A 14108-nucleotide genomic window follows, 5' to 3' on the forward strand; every position below is an offset into this window, starting at 1 on the left:
CGGAAAAGATCTTAACTATCCTTATTGCCTTGTAGCCTTTGCTATATTTTCATATAAGAATATAGTTTTTGCTTTTTCAGTTTTCTATTTATCAGAAGTGTAAAGAGTTTTTTCTTTTAGCTGTATGTTTCTCTTTTTTGTTTTTCTTTTTTAATTCAATTAAGCAGAATAGGTGGCATTACTAAGCCAGGTATCAGTCAATAAGCTAATGCCAGTGCTGGTAGCCTAAATCACTTCAATGTTTCCTCCAATCCATAGATATGTAAAAGGAAAGCTTATCTGGGTAAACACCCCAGCATTACTGAATTGTTGTAGGACTATGGCCAAAAGAAGAGGACAGTTAATTATTTTGACCTAAGTAAGGTTTTAAATTTCCTCTCTTCTTTCCAGTAAGTTGAGATTACCCCTGGTTTTGGAAGGTATCACCATTCAAAGCACTCTTCAGGTGGACTTTTCTCATATCAGAATTTCTTGGGATTTCAGATTGATGCTAGAGTAGTCATGGGTATTGATGCTGCACGAGATGTTTCTTTTCTATCAAGAAGTCAGCTGCTATATGCTAAGTATGTCAGTAATTTCACAAATGTGTAACCTGAAGGCTGCTATTTTACTTGTATAGCATGCAAAACACATTGCTCTCAGTGAGCCCGTATTTTAAAAACAACAGAGGAATATGTTTTAAGCTGCATTTCAGTTCTTCTAAACCGCATTCCTCCTGCAGTTCAGTCGTATGCACATTACTTTAATTTCTCTTGTTATTCTTTAGAGGAATAGTTAAAAAAATATCTTTCCCCACAATTTTCCATCTCACAAGCCTTGGAAAGTTCTTGCTATGGGAAAAGATATGTTTTGCTTGACCTCTGCTGTTGAAATACTCACTACTAAAAACCAAAACAAACCAGCTTCCTAAGTTCTGTTTCTCACTGCCTCTTGATTCTCTTGAAAGAGAAAGTGGAGTTAAATGGAGTTACAAAGTTGCCTCTTGCTGTCAGCCAATTGTGTGTTGTTTTAAATCATATTTACCTCTAGACCTCAAAATCTAAAAAGAAAAAGACAATTATCTTTCTTGTCTTATATTGATTGGAGTCTAGAACAGAGAAATAACAGCCGGGAAAAACTGTGAAAATGTATTTGCTTAAGTAACAGTTTCACATTTTGTTCAGAAACACACAGTATTGATAATCTGGTAAAATATTCTTAAATCCAGGTAAGATTTTTGTCTGGTGTGAACCTTTTTATTGTCCTTTTATCGTTGTTTTTCCCATTTCCTTTCCCTCTACCTCCTTTCCTCCCTCCTGTTCTTCAGCAATGCCAGAGCAAGTACTAACTACATTTTTCAGTTAAATGGAGTTTTCAAATTCAACCAAATGTGCTCAAAAACCTCACGTAGTTTTTATGATTCTGTGTATTGTTATTTTCTGGGGGGTATATTTTTGTGGGGCAGAGAATCTATTGCTAAACAGGAAAGGGAAACAATTTCACAGCTGTGAAGAGTAAAAGTACGTAAATTTTTCGCCATTCTTAGAACACAGGCCTTCAAGTAATAATAGTGCTTACATAAGAACCCGCCTTAACTATAGCAATTGTTCATAACATGTTATGTGGGTTTTTTTATATTTGACTTGAATACATTTTTCTGCTATATCTTTATGCGATTGCACAATCTAAGGCTTGTGTTCAAAGACAGTGTAATTTAGACTAAAATCTTCTGGTGATGAGTCAATATTATTAGGATTTTCTCCAATGGAAGAAATGCTACCGTTCTTTGAAAATAATTCATAATTATTATTTTTTAATTGGTGTGCTTTGCCATTTCAAATGATAAGCAACTTTTGGGCCATTAATAAAAAAGTCGACTGATAAGAATTGGTGTGATGGAAACTTAAAGCCTTGCCTTGAGCTGAGTAGCACAAGAACTGGCCCCAGACATTCTCTGCCTGCATATCACTTCCCCAGCATGCTGGGATCTCAGAGGCAGTTGGGGAAGTGTGTTTTGGATAAGTGGGAGTGCAATGACCAGTGCTGATTGCTGTCAGGGGAACATCACTGACCTTTGGTTAGTCAGAGGTCACAAATTTTGGGATGTGCTATCTCTGGATTCATTCATTAAAGGAGTGTGGCAAAAAAAGTTTAATAATGATTTGTCAAGTACTTTTAATTGCCGCTAATTATGTTTGCAGCTCTATAGCTGTGGTTTCAAAGTTAATTTGGAAAGAAGGGAAAATCTGTACTAATTATTTTACATGGTAATGGACAATGTCAAGGAATTTCAATTGCTGCTCATCCAATTCCTCTTGATTTGTTTTCTTGTTGGGTGCTTGCTGCCAGATTGCCAACAAGTCAGCGAGAAAAAAATCTGGGAAGCGAATGATACCAGCATGGATTAAGTTTCAACAACAAACAAACAAAAATCCCAGTATCTTCATAAGGCTTTTAGATAGTGACTGCATACGTAATTCACTGTTCAGAGTTTTTGCACAGGCATAAACAAGATGAATGTTTGTAATTATTTGGAGGAAGGCTACAAAAGAGGGTAACTGGATTTCACATGGCACCGTCTTGCATTGTCCCTTCTTACTTATGAGGTTTAATAAAGGACACAGGTTGCAGCATAAGTGACATTGTGCAGGATGTTTACTAGTGTCTTCCCAAAGCTGAGAAAGGAGATACCAGTAAAATCCAATTCTCACTTCACTTTTAGCCCAATCTGAGATTGTTTTTCCTTAGGGCTGTCATTGTTGTTTTTTTTTTCCCTTCAGCTCTAAGAGCCTTAAAAATGTTTTGCAGCAGAGCACCTGTGTTCTAAATATAATGGTCTTAAAAATGTAATTGAGGGATTTTCACTTTTGTAGGCAAATCAGCAGGGTTGATATTGATCCATCTTTTTAGGGAGCCACAGTGCACCAGAAGGTGATACTGTAGAGGGCCCCGTAAACCCTTGGAGCCTTCTGTCTAATTTGGCAGAAAACCACAGAATGTCGGACAACAAAAGACCGATCTGATTCCGTAAGAAATCTTCATCCCTCCCACCCCCTTTTCACAGGATTAAAAAAAAAGACAAAAAAAGACAAAAAAAAAGACTTAATTTTTTCAGCTGCACACAATGATTTGGTGCTCACTCTTGCATTGAAACAGTGGCTGTCAGAACAGGCAGGAAACAGTTTTCTTTTAATTGCTGAAATCATTCGGAAGTGCTTCATGCACGGCTTCTGTACAGCAGATGCTGTGCATTAATTGGCCTGTGTAGGGCTGACCCAGGGTTCCTTGCAGCGGGCCCAATTTTAGGCAGAGGGTTTAAATAGCTTATTTCTTATTTTCTATAACCTGGCTTACACTATAAGCGTGCTTGCACGTGGGGTACTTCATGGTCTGCAGTTTCTAATGTCATGTGGGTTTCAAAACCTGTGTTTCTCTGGTAATGTACTAGCAGCAGGTAAGCTCTAAATACCATCCATCAGGAGTTAATTTTTTATCCAGATACTCCAATGACTGATGAACCTGTCTTTTGTATGAATGTTCAGCACAGGAGAAAGCCATATGCCCCTGGCACTGGTTCCTATGCATTCTTTACAGTTCATAGCAAGGAGATTAAGAAAAAAACAAACCCTTACATTTACATGTCTTTCATTTATTTAGCAGTTTGCACTTTCTAAAATAGCTGCTTTTTCTTTTTTTTTTCTGTTTTTCTTTTTTTTTTTTCTTTTTTGACAATGAAAGGAGATTTAGGTCTTTTAAAGCAATCTGACTACCACTACTCATTTTCTTTATCAGGAATATTACTGCACACCCTTAATAGGGAACCTTGTTTTGCTACTCCCCGTCTGTTCAAAACAGACCTTAGCCCATTAGAAGGTCCTCCCTTGTGTGGGAAGACCACAGCTGTTACTGTAAATCTCATCCAGTAACTGTATCACCCCCATTTTGTGGCTCTGAAGGATGAAATTGAGAAATGGAATACTGTGCAGTCATCCTTTACATCTCCAATTTTAGGCCTTTGCACATCATTTTCATGCTTTTATTCCAAATCAAACAGCATTAGTGAGCAACACCACCCTGTGCTAAATGCCTAGTGTTTAAAGGCAGCACCTACGATCTTTGTTTTTGGAGGATTTAGAGGGAAGTTGGGGTTTTGTTGATGGTGTATTTTTAAATTTTATTTTTTTAATTCCCTCTTTTCCCTTCTTTCCCCCCCTCAGATCTTTCCCAATCCCCAAAATCTGTTGGAAGCAGAAATCCAAATGGTAACAAGGTGCCTAAGATGGAGGATGCTCTGTTACGCCTCCACAGAGGAAGCGAGAGCTCAGCATGGTTACAAACACAACTTTGAAAAAGGTTTCTGTTTCTTTAAATCCTTCTGAATAAAGTGGATCTAACTTCTTATGAAGCATATTGGGGGTTTTAATCAGAAATAAGAAGTGGTTTAAATCATTAGCACAACAAAGCAAACTATAAGCTTGAAGATAAAAGTCTCAGGGGAAAGAGTCCTCTGAAAATAAATGGGACTTGATAGATTTCCATATCATTTATAACTTCCCTTAATTACACTTGGAAGACTTGCCAGTAAAACTGGAAAATTGGCAGCCTATATCCATTATAGTAATTTTGCCGACCATGGCAAGCAGCTGGCTTTACTGGATTTTATTTCCCATCACTCACAATTAATCATCAGCTGGAGATGTCTGAAACTCCTCAAAACGTAGCAACACTGTGTGACATTCAGGCCTCCTTAAAATGCTGAAATCTGCTGAGTAAATGGGCCGAGTTCCCCTTCCAGCGAACTCATTTTGGTGCGAGGCAGGCTGCCGGTTAATGAGTGCCACTTCGATAATCGGATGTGAATGTGAACCCTGACCTCATGTCAAAGGAGAGGACGCAGCAAGCTGGATAAAAGATAGGAGATTCAGATCTGCAAACTTTACACCAATTAGACAGAGAGTGGGGAAATACATCAGCGCCTATTGGGTTTATCAGAAAGACTTGCGGGGCTTGTGACCATTTTGTAAGCCTAACATTGAAGATGTCCTGTCACAATCATTAAGTCTGTATCAGATGATGCACGAAAGTCTGATGAAAGTGTACCATATTTACGAAGATCCATCCCATGGTAGTGATGCCCTGGGGTGTGTGCTCTCTGTTGCTGTTTCTGAGGTTTAAAGGGTCCTATCTGTAAGGGTAGTTTGTCTTTATGCTGAAATGAAAACTGTTTGGGGTTGCTGCTTCTCAAATTCTGCTTCCACCCCATGTTGTGAGTTGCTTGGTCGGGAAATGACTGGACACAGTTCCTTGTCCCATGTGTAACCTTTTGTCCAGAGCAGATAACAACCACCACACAGTCCCTGTGTTATTCACACAGTGCTATTGAGTGTTCCCAAAGTCACATCATCGATGTTAGCAACATCGAGATCTTAAGAACCCTCCTGTTCAATGATTTCTTTTCCTCCTCTTTTTCTTTCTTTTTTCCTTTTTATTGTTCCTTTTCACTCTGTGGAGAACAAAACTGAACAGCTACTTTGAACTGCGCCACGCAGAAACAAGCCACTAAAATACAGACTGCAGGTCTAACAGTTAATCACTCATTTATTTCACTGTTCCAAGCAGTGTTAGAGTAGATCTGTCTGTAGCACAGCTCTGTGAGAGAGATACCTGAGTTTAATTTCTTTTAAGAAAAGGAGTCCTTTTATTTCACTCGGTTCCAATCAATCAGATGTTTTGTTTGATTTTATTAGCCTGTTTTGACAGATTCAGGTCATGACTGAGACCTCTCTAAATTGAAATGTATAGATGGTGGTTTACACTGGTTTACCATCTACTGAAAGAAACAAATCATATGATGAACATGCTACATTAAAAATCGTCCAGATAAATCCTTAAATAGGTTAGAAAGCAGGAACTTGTACACATCGCTGTGGTTTTAATTTGCAGGCTAAATAACAGGCAAAAGGATATGTGCAATTGTGGAATGAAAGAAATTGGACAATGCCCAAAAGACTGAAAAAGAGAAAAGAGAGATACAAGTGCCTAATTTTAGGATTTGTGGCTTTGCAACACAATGAGGGGAGCTGTAAAGGTTTAACATAAGAACAGTAATTGAACTTCTGTGCTTAAGTGACACTTTCACCAAGGCAATTTTCAACAAATTGCACATCATCAGAAGTGCTGACACAGCATTTTCACACATGGTACCTGTGGAAAGTGGCTCCTTCCTTCCAAATTAGTAAGACTAGATATTAACTGGATGCTTTGTCTATATATTTTGTGGGTTGGGGAGAGGTATTTCCTCCCAGGCATTGCTTCCTTTGTCATCAGCCCAGCAGGTATTATGTAGAACACAAAAACTTTGTTTTTGAGAAAGGGGGGGAACATGAGGGGAAATTCAGATTCATGGACATTGTCATCCCACAACCACTTAATACTTCCTGGCATTTTAGTGCCAGATCTAGAGGCAGTTCCATACTTTCCCAGCAGATGTATTTTCAGAACTATGTTTAGGTAGTAGCTAACTGATTCACTTGCCCACCATCCACCTGATGAAGCTGTGTTACAGCTGAATTGCACTGGGGCTCAAGAAGGTTTTCTTGTGCCCTTGAAATTAGGCCACTCATTTCAGATCTGCACTCCTTAGCATCTCAATCTTCAGCAAACCTTAGAGGCCCATGTTCTTGGTGCTCTGATAGCTGAGTTTAACCAGAGGGTGTCAGATTTGTTTCTGGAAGAGGCTATTAAAAAACCCTCAAAACTCCAACAGGCCTTTTATTTTATTAGTGGTGGTGTTGTTGTTGTTTTTTAACAGAAGTAGATACTCATAGCTGCCTCTTAACCCCAGAAATGTCTGAGAAGTTCAGAGCAGATGGAAGAAAACCTGAGCAGTGAGGGAGAAGGAGGAAAAGAAGCAAGGAAGGAAAGAGCAAGCTACCGGGACAAGGCTACAGGCAGAGCAGCAGGTGTGAAAGAAAGGAGACAAAAGATGGGGAAAGGGAATAGAGGGGAAGTAACTGGAGACAAAGAATAAATCTCTGGTACTATTCACTGAATTTGACACTGCTAATGACTTAAATGCGCTCACCTGAAGCTCAGGATGGAATTTCTGCAGGTGAAGTGTTGGGTGTTGCTTATTCCCTGTATCCGGTTAGTACAGCATGTTCCCAGAGCAAACACTTTCCTTATTTACCCCCAAAAGCCAGTCATATTGCTGTTGGCAGTCGGCTGAAGAAAGGGTGCATAAGCACCTTTTAACATAATGTCTGTTCTTCAGTCTTGCTCTGAATCCATAGGCAGGTACCAATGCTTTTCAGTCATTGCTGGTGCATGCTTTATCAAAAAAGCTTTTGATTTTCAGAATGTGCATTTGATGTCTGACTTCACAGCTTCCTGTTGGACAGTATATTCCTCCAAGGTGGTACACACTTGTCCCTAAATATGTATTACTCATTTTACATATATTAGAGAAATGTATCTATATGTATGTATATAAACAAAGAGATTTTTGAGGGCACTGGCACATATAATAAAAAGACAAGTTGCAAATTCTGGTAACAAACCAGATCTCTGCAGGTCTCAAATGACCCTCTTTAATGAAACTTTAACATCAGAATGAAAGCATCCCAAATTTGCTGGGATAATGAGTGAATGGCAGGCTACATCTGCTAAACCCCAATGAAAAGACTTGCAGTGGGCACTTGGAGCCAGTCACCCTAGAAAAGGTGTACCTGCAGAAGTCCTAGTGAAATACTGGCATGGAGGGCCCTGTGCCCTTCCCTCTCTGATATCCATCATCTTCATGGGATGACTGGCTGATCACTGAGTTACATGAAGGATAAATCCTGAGTCCTGTGGTTTTTGCCTCATGTATAGGTGGCTCCCCCCGCTGTAAAGGTTCATGTGGCTGTTTCCTCTGCACAATGCAGTCCTTGAAAGGAGGATCTGACTGGGACACACAGGGAGCTCAGCAGAGCAGCCCAGTTGGTTACTGGTGACCTGGAGCTTCTGCATGCCTGTTCGCAGAGCACAAGCCAGCAGAAAGAGGAAACTTGTGTGTTTCCTTTTAAGAGCCGTGGTGAAAAGGATGGTTTTGCCTCCGCGATCCCTCCCTGTGGATGAGAGGTGGTGGCTCCTTGCAGGCGTGCTCTGTTCCATTAGTCTGAAGTCATCAGCTGTCATCTGGATGCTGCCATGTGCAGAGGTGTGACTTTCTGCTCAGCATTAGCACATTGGGTAATACTGGAGCTTCCAGCACATGCTCCTCAGACACCTGCCAAGGAACTTTTGGCTCCTGAACCAGGATTAGTATCTGCGGGATCTGCACCAGGGAAGCAAAGCAAAGGCTTCCCAGCCAAACCTGCACAAATCAAATTTTGCTCTGGATTTAATTGATGTTGTTCTGTGGTGGGTGTATGGTTTGTCTGGGGTGATAGTTTTAAGTAGGTGATTTGTTTTTTCCCATTTTTCTGCTGGTTTTGGTGAAAGCAATTGTCTTTCATGATTGTGGTCTGTATCATGACTGTGTAGCTGGCTACCTTGACTTACACCATTGGAGTCTTTACAGCATTTAATGAAGTAATCCCTTTATTTTCCAGAAGAATCATACACACTGAGTGCCTTTTAAACCCTCTATCCTCATTTTGTACCACTTGAATTTTACCAGGTTTCAGAAGGTCATGAGATTTGTGTAATTGAAGCAATGAAAATGCAGAACAGTATGACCGCTGCTAAAGCAGGCAAGGTAAGCTACCTTGGGTCTCTTAAAACCGTATGCAACTTGTCAAGTAGGATAGGATTTAAAAGGAAGAAAGGAGGATTCTGGTTGTTAAGGAATTAAGTCTGATTGTTGTAAGTCTCTCAAAGTGAGTTGTCATTAATTTTTAACATTTGGATCTGCTGTGAATGCTGTTAAGTAGTTCTGAGCCTTAGATAGCACAGCAGTAAATAGTTTAGTGGCTTCAGAAATTCAGATAAGTCTTTCTTCCCTAAATGGTTTGTTATCTATGATTCTGTTACAGTGCTAAGTTGAACTGAAAGGTGTTGAAGACTGGTTCTTCACGTTCCATCTTTCCAGAGAGCCACTGAAAGGAGGTCTCTTTGTCAGCTAATTCATTAATGGCAAACAATTTGACATTAAAAAACCCACTCAGAATGAGGCATAGAAACTGCTTTTGCAGGAAGGTGAATGAAGCAATTTGTTTATTGTGAAGCCTAGATCTGAATATATGTTAAGCTTTGCAAGGCTGTGTATTGTGATCCCTTGTTTCTGAGGGATCATGGTTGCAGGCCTGTCCTGGGACTCTCCTGCAGTTCAGGGTGTACCAAAACCAGTGGCCTGGGCAGGGAACTGTTCAAGATTACATGATAAGGATATGCCTTAAATTCCATCTGGTTTGGGGATTGTCAGCCCCCATGTGAGGGCCTCAGAGTATCCCTGTGCCAGGTTATAATTCACAGCCTGAAACCATCACTTAGATATGGGCCCCTGATCCATCTTTTTCAAATGGAGAGCAGGGTCTGGATCTGGATTATGAATTCTCTTCTGTGTAGTATTTCCTCACCTGTCCCAGCCCTTCTTTCCCTGGGGGCAAGCCCCTCTGCTCTCCTAGAAGCACTGCCATTTTGCTATTAAAAACAGCAGAACAAATCCCAGTGCAAGATCCTTTATCCCAGAGGGAGGCAGCAAGGAGCCTGGCTCTCCAGGGCAGGGACAAGGTCGGCCACTGGCAAGATTCGCTGAGATCTCAGGATGGCTCTCTTATGCCAAGGACTGTTTGTGTGTTTACAGGAAAGGCTTATTTGGCACAGCACTAACATCGTCGCTGAGGTTGGGACCCAGGGCTTGCCTCTTCCAGTGTACCTAGTGCAAAATTGGGTCTCAAGGGAAAGAATTGCAGAGAAGAGGGAGCATGAACCTTATCCTGTCGCTCTAGCGTTGCCACTTTATGGGTTTATTTCATGCATTAATTCAGATATAATTTATTTTCTCACTTGATTAATATTTCCCAGCATTTAATATTTAATCTTTGCTTCTTTTGTTTAACCCCTTACTGCTGCCTTTTCGCATTCACTGCTGTTAACTAGGGAGTATTTGTAATTAAAATGCCATTCCCTCTCCCACCCACTCCCTTTTTTTACTTTAACCTTCCCATTCCCATCAGGGTGTGCTGTAACCTGTGGACCTGTTCCTTAAAATTCTGCTTGTACTTCTCCCGTTAATAAATATCACCCACTCATTCGATACAGATGCCATGTAAACCCCATGTTTGGATTATTAATCCTTCAAAATGGGATGTGAATGGCCATTCAGTAGGCCCAGTATGCACCTTGCAATGTCCCCTTGGTGTCTGCATTTTAATAATAAGCAAATTATTTGATTATTTAGAATTTTAAGAATTTGAAAAGGCAAACAAGTTTTGGGCTGTGTAGAGATGAAGCTGCTAAACAGGATTCATCCTATTCTGCAGTGCAAAGTCATGACTCTGAGTGCCAAAATAACTTGGCTCCTCCACAGGAATGGGTTGTTTGGCACTGGCTGGTAGTCTACATTTTGATGCCCTGAAACCATGTTTTGAAACTCAGTTCTTTTGTCTTCAGCTGGAAGCTGTCCCCATTTTCATTCCTGGCTGAATTCCTTTTCTGCATCAAACCCCATCTTCCTGTTTGTAATTGTGAGAAAAGTGGTTTGTTTTTGTCTACTTTTGAGTTCACTCCAGCTGCAGGTGGTTTAAAAATGAGGGAAAGATGAGGAGGGACTGTTGTGCCTCCAGTCTCCTCTGGGACAGCTGTGCGTGGGTCAGAGCAAAGAATGTCACAAACCACTGGGAAGTTTGAAGCCCTGGTCAGCCACAGTGTTTGCTTTGTAGATAAAGAAATGACAGAAGTAGTATATTTTTCACACTGCTGAGGAATCAGGTAGGCTGCCTACTATTGATGTAGAAATAACACCCTTTCTTGTACATCATGTCTTTGCCCACATACAGTATCCAGCTTCATTTCTTGGGTAATGTTATGAATATACTATGGAGCCAGAGTTACGCTTACAGCTCATGTGGCTTTAGGCTACCAAAGTAACTTGGACAGGGGGAATACAGCCTGGTATTTTGGGTATCCTCCAGGTTTCTTTTAGGAGTCCAAGGTAATGTTTAGATGACTAAACTGATCTAACTGCTGAACAAGGTTTTGAACAAGCATTTGGGCATTTCAGTGTGAGCTTTGAATTAATATTGCAAGTAAACTCTATTATACAGCTTTAAGTAATTTCTGGAGCTCCAGTGTGCTGAAAGGGAATTCAGATATGTTGCAGCCTTTTATAGAGGAAATGAGGGCATAGTGTAAGATTTTCCTGTTTTAAAATTCAGGAATCTGCACATGAGTATGTAAGTTGTCTTCAGATATAGCTGCATTTGTTTGACAGTGGTGGGCCTTTGCCAAGTTCAGTTATGTTAAAGGATCCCGGTTCAGTTTGAATCAATCTATCCTAGTGCTCCGGGGATTGAGGGAATCCCACTTCATGGTTTCGGTCCCAAAAGTCAGTTATATTTGAAATCTGTAGTGCAAGAAATACTGGAATATTTACTTGAAACACAAATGTGAGTGTTGAAGAGTCAGCCTGACCTCTAATAAAGGATTTTAAGCTTTAGTAGTAAACGAACAGCAGTGCAAACAGGTGAAAGAAGGGTACTTTTTAAGTGCCATCTCCATCTGACATTCAGGTCTTCCAGCTCCCAAGTCATAAGAAAAGCAGCTAGTGGTAGATGGCTAAATACCTTGATGGAGTTTGACATGAGTTGGTCAAGCACTGGAGAGGTTGTGGAGTCTCCATTCTCAGAGATACTCAAAGCTCAGCTGGACTCTGAACACTACAGGTTGAGATGTCAACCTCGTGAGGCCCTTCCAACATACAGGCATCTGTGATCCCTATGATGGTCATAATGTTGCAGTGGCCACTTACCCTGTGTATGCAGATGTGATACTCTATATGAGCAATGTCAACCAAACCATTTATTTAACCATGCTATTGAGAGAGGTTTGAAACTGTTCCTGTTTCTGTACTGCAGGTGAAAGCTGTGCACTGCAAAGCTGGTGATACCGTTGGAGAAGGAGATCTGCTGGTGGAACTGGAATGACGTGTTGCCTCCACGGTGTTGAATTAGCTAAGCCTTTATTATTTTCATCCACAAAGTAAGATTAAGATAATTCAACACAGAAAGTGGACAGTCCTACGCACAAGGTTTTATAGAGACATATTTATTGAATCAGTGGTTAAGATAGCAAACACAGATGTTAAACCTTGGCAACAGATCCCAGATTTTTACTTCCAGAAATACTTGTACATAACCTTTGTAATTCTTTGATTTTTTCAGGATCAGATAAAATCAATAAAATACCATTTCTGCTTTAAAACAGGAAAAGCATCTTTTTCAAAAAAGAAAACATAACAAAAGCCCAAATCTGATTTGTCTTCTCAGTGGTAATATCACTGGTTTGAGGCCCCAGCCAAACAGTACAGAATGGTTGGTGGGAGTGAAAAAATAACCACCGAGTGAACTGAGCAGCTTTCCTACACTCTGTGTAAGCTCTGAGCAAGTACAGCCAGTGCTCTAAATTCTGATCAGGTTTACTGTTATATTTTGAAGCCTTTGTATAAACTAGATTTGACTCGCACATTGAATGTTTTATTTTGCTAGTGCCAACTTCCCTGTATGTTTTCATTTACAGTTGGCTCTGTACTCAGATCCCTACCTTCCCCCCCCCCCCCCTCCCCCTTTATTTTTATTGATTGGAGAAGAGGCTGCATGGAGACCTCATAGCAGCCTTCCAGTATCTGAAGGGGGCTTACAAGGAGGCTGGGGAGGGATTCTTTATCAGGACCTGTAGTGGTAGGACAGGTGATAACGAGTTTAAACTTAAACAGGGAAGTTTAGATTGAATATAAGGAGGAAGTTCTTTACTGTGAGGGTGGTGAGGCACTGGAATGGGTTGCCCAGGGAAGTTGTGAATGCTCCATCCGTGGCAGTGTTCAAGGCCAGGTTGGACAGAGCCTTGGGTGATATGGTTTAGTGTGAGGTGTCCCTGCCCATTGCAGGGGGGTTGGAACTGGATGATCTTAAGGTCCTTTCCAATCCTAACTATTCTATGATTCGCGATTACTCGATGCAAGTCTTTACAGAAGGAGCTGGCACTGTCCTTGAATTCCCTTAGCCATCCCAAGGTAGTGCTGGAGGCATTTGCTGTCCCCCTGGTCAACCTTCCTCCTAAACTTACAGAAAAGGAGGACCAAGTGCCTGATCTTTTGTTGTGCAGAGGCTCTTACTAAAGACTGTGTGAAGAACTAGAACTGTTCATAATCCAAGGCAGTATCCGGCTAGAAGAGCAGTGTATCCAGTATGGGAAACCAGAGAGGGTCTGCAGAGGAGGAAGACTGAATACCTGACTTAAAACAGAAGTGAGAGGGCTGGTGACTTGGTCAGAACAGGTAAGAAAACATGGGTTGTGGTTTTTTTACTGCTCACTCAGGAGCTCCATAACACAGGATGGTGAAGATACCAGAAGTTTACTGGGTTCAAAATGTTAGCATATGGTTAAGAAAGCCTTTTTCTTCCATTAATTGATTTAGCTCAGTAATTCAGCAGCTGCAGCTCACTAGATGTAGTGATACCTCTGCAATCCCTGCACACTGTAAGCATCGTCTCTGTCCCTGTGCTCTTGCCTAGGCCTCTGCTGCCACCCATGCTGGGCCAGGACACTGGGCTGCTCCTGCCTTTGGTCTCACCTTCTACAGCTGTTTTTTTGACATAGCTCGTGCTCTCATTTTCTTGCCTCAGCTGTGCAGTCATGCTGCTTCCCAGAGAAACCCCCTCTGGCCAGAGCCACCTGGGCCTTACCAGAAGGACAAAACCAGTCTGTGACAGGGCTGGTGATTTATGTTTAACCAGGAACATTTGTGATTCTGCTTGGAACTTCTGACTGAAGAGGCATCTTGCACGTTATTGAGACACTGCAAACAGTACCACATGGCCAAGGGGGAATAACGTAGTGCGGGGACTTGCTTTGTTAGTTTACAGAACCCATCAAGGTGAGTAAGGAGAGTGAGTAGTACCTGCCCTTCAGGAAAATTAATGCTTTTG

At 41.1% G+C, this 14108-nt stretch overlaps 1 protein-coding gene across 1 annotated transcript in view; it reads left to right on the forward strand.

Annotated features, from left to right (window-relative positions):
• PCCA (propionyl-CoA carboxylase subunit alpha) overlaps positions 1-12401 on the forward strand; it is a 274818-nt gene extending 262417 nt beyond the window's left edge. Inside the window, exons 23-24 of the mRNA XM_031045567.2 lie at positions 8642-8719; positions 12039-12401. Coding sequence (XP_030901427.2) covers positions 8642-8719; positions 12039-12107 — 147 coding nt within the window. The 3' untranslated portion in view covers positions 12108-12401. The remainder of the gene's footprint in view (positions 1-8641; positions 8720-12038) is intronic.
• Positions 12402-14108: the final 1707 nt, after the last annotated feature.

This window comes from Melopsittacus undulatus, chromosome 2 (genome assembly GCF_012275295.1).
Source record: "Melopsittacus undulatus isolate bMelUnd1 chromosome 2, bMelUnd1.mat.Z, whole genome shotgun sequence".
Classification (NCBI taxonomy): Eukaryota; Metazoa; Chordata; class Aves; order Psittaciformes; family Psittaculidae; genus Melopsittacus; species Melopsittacus undulatus.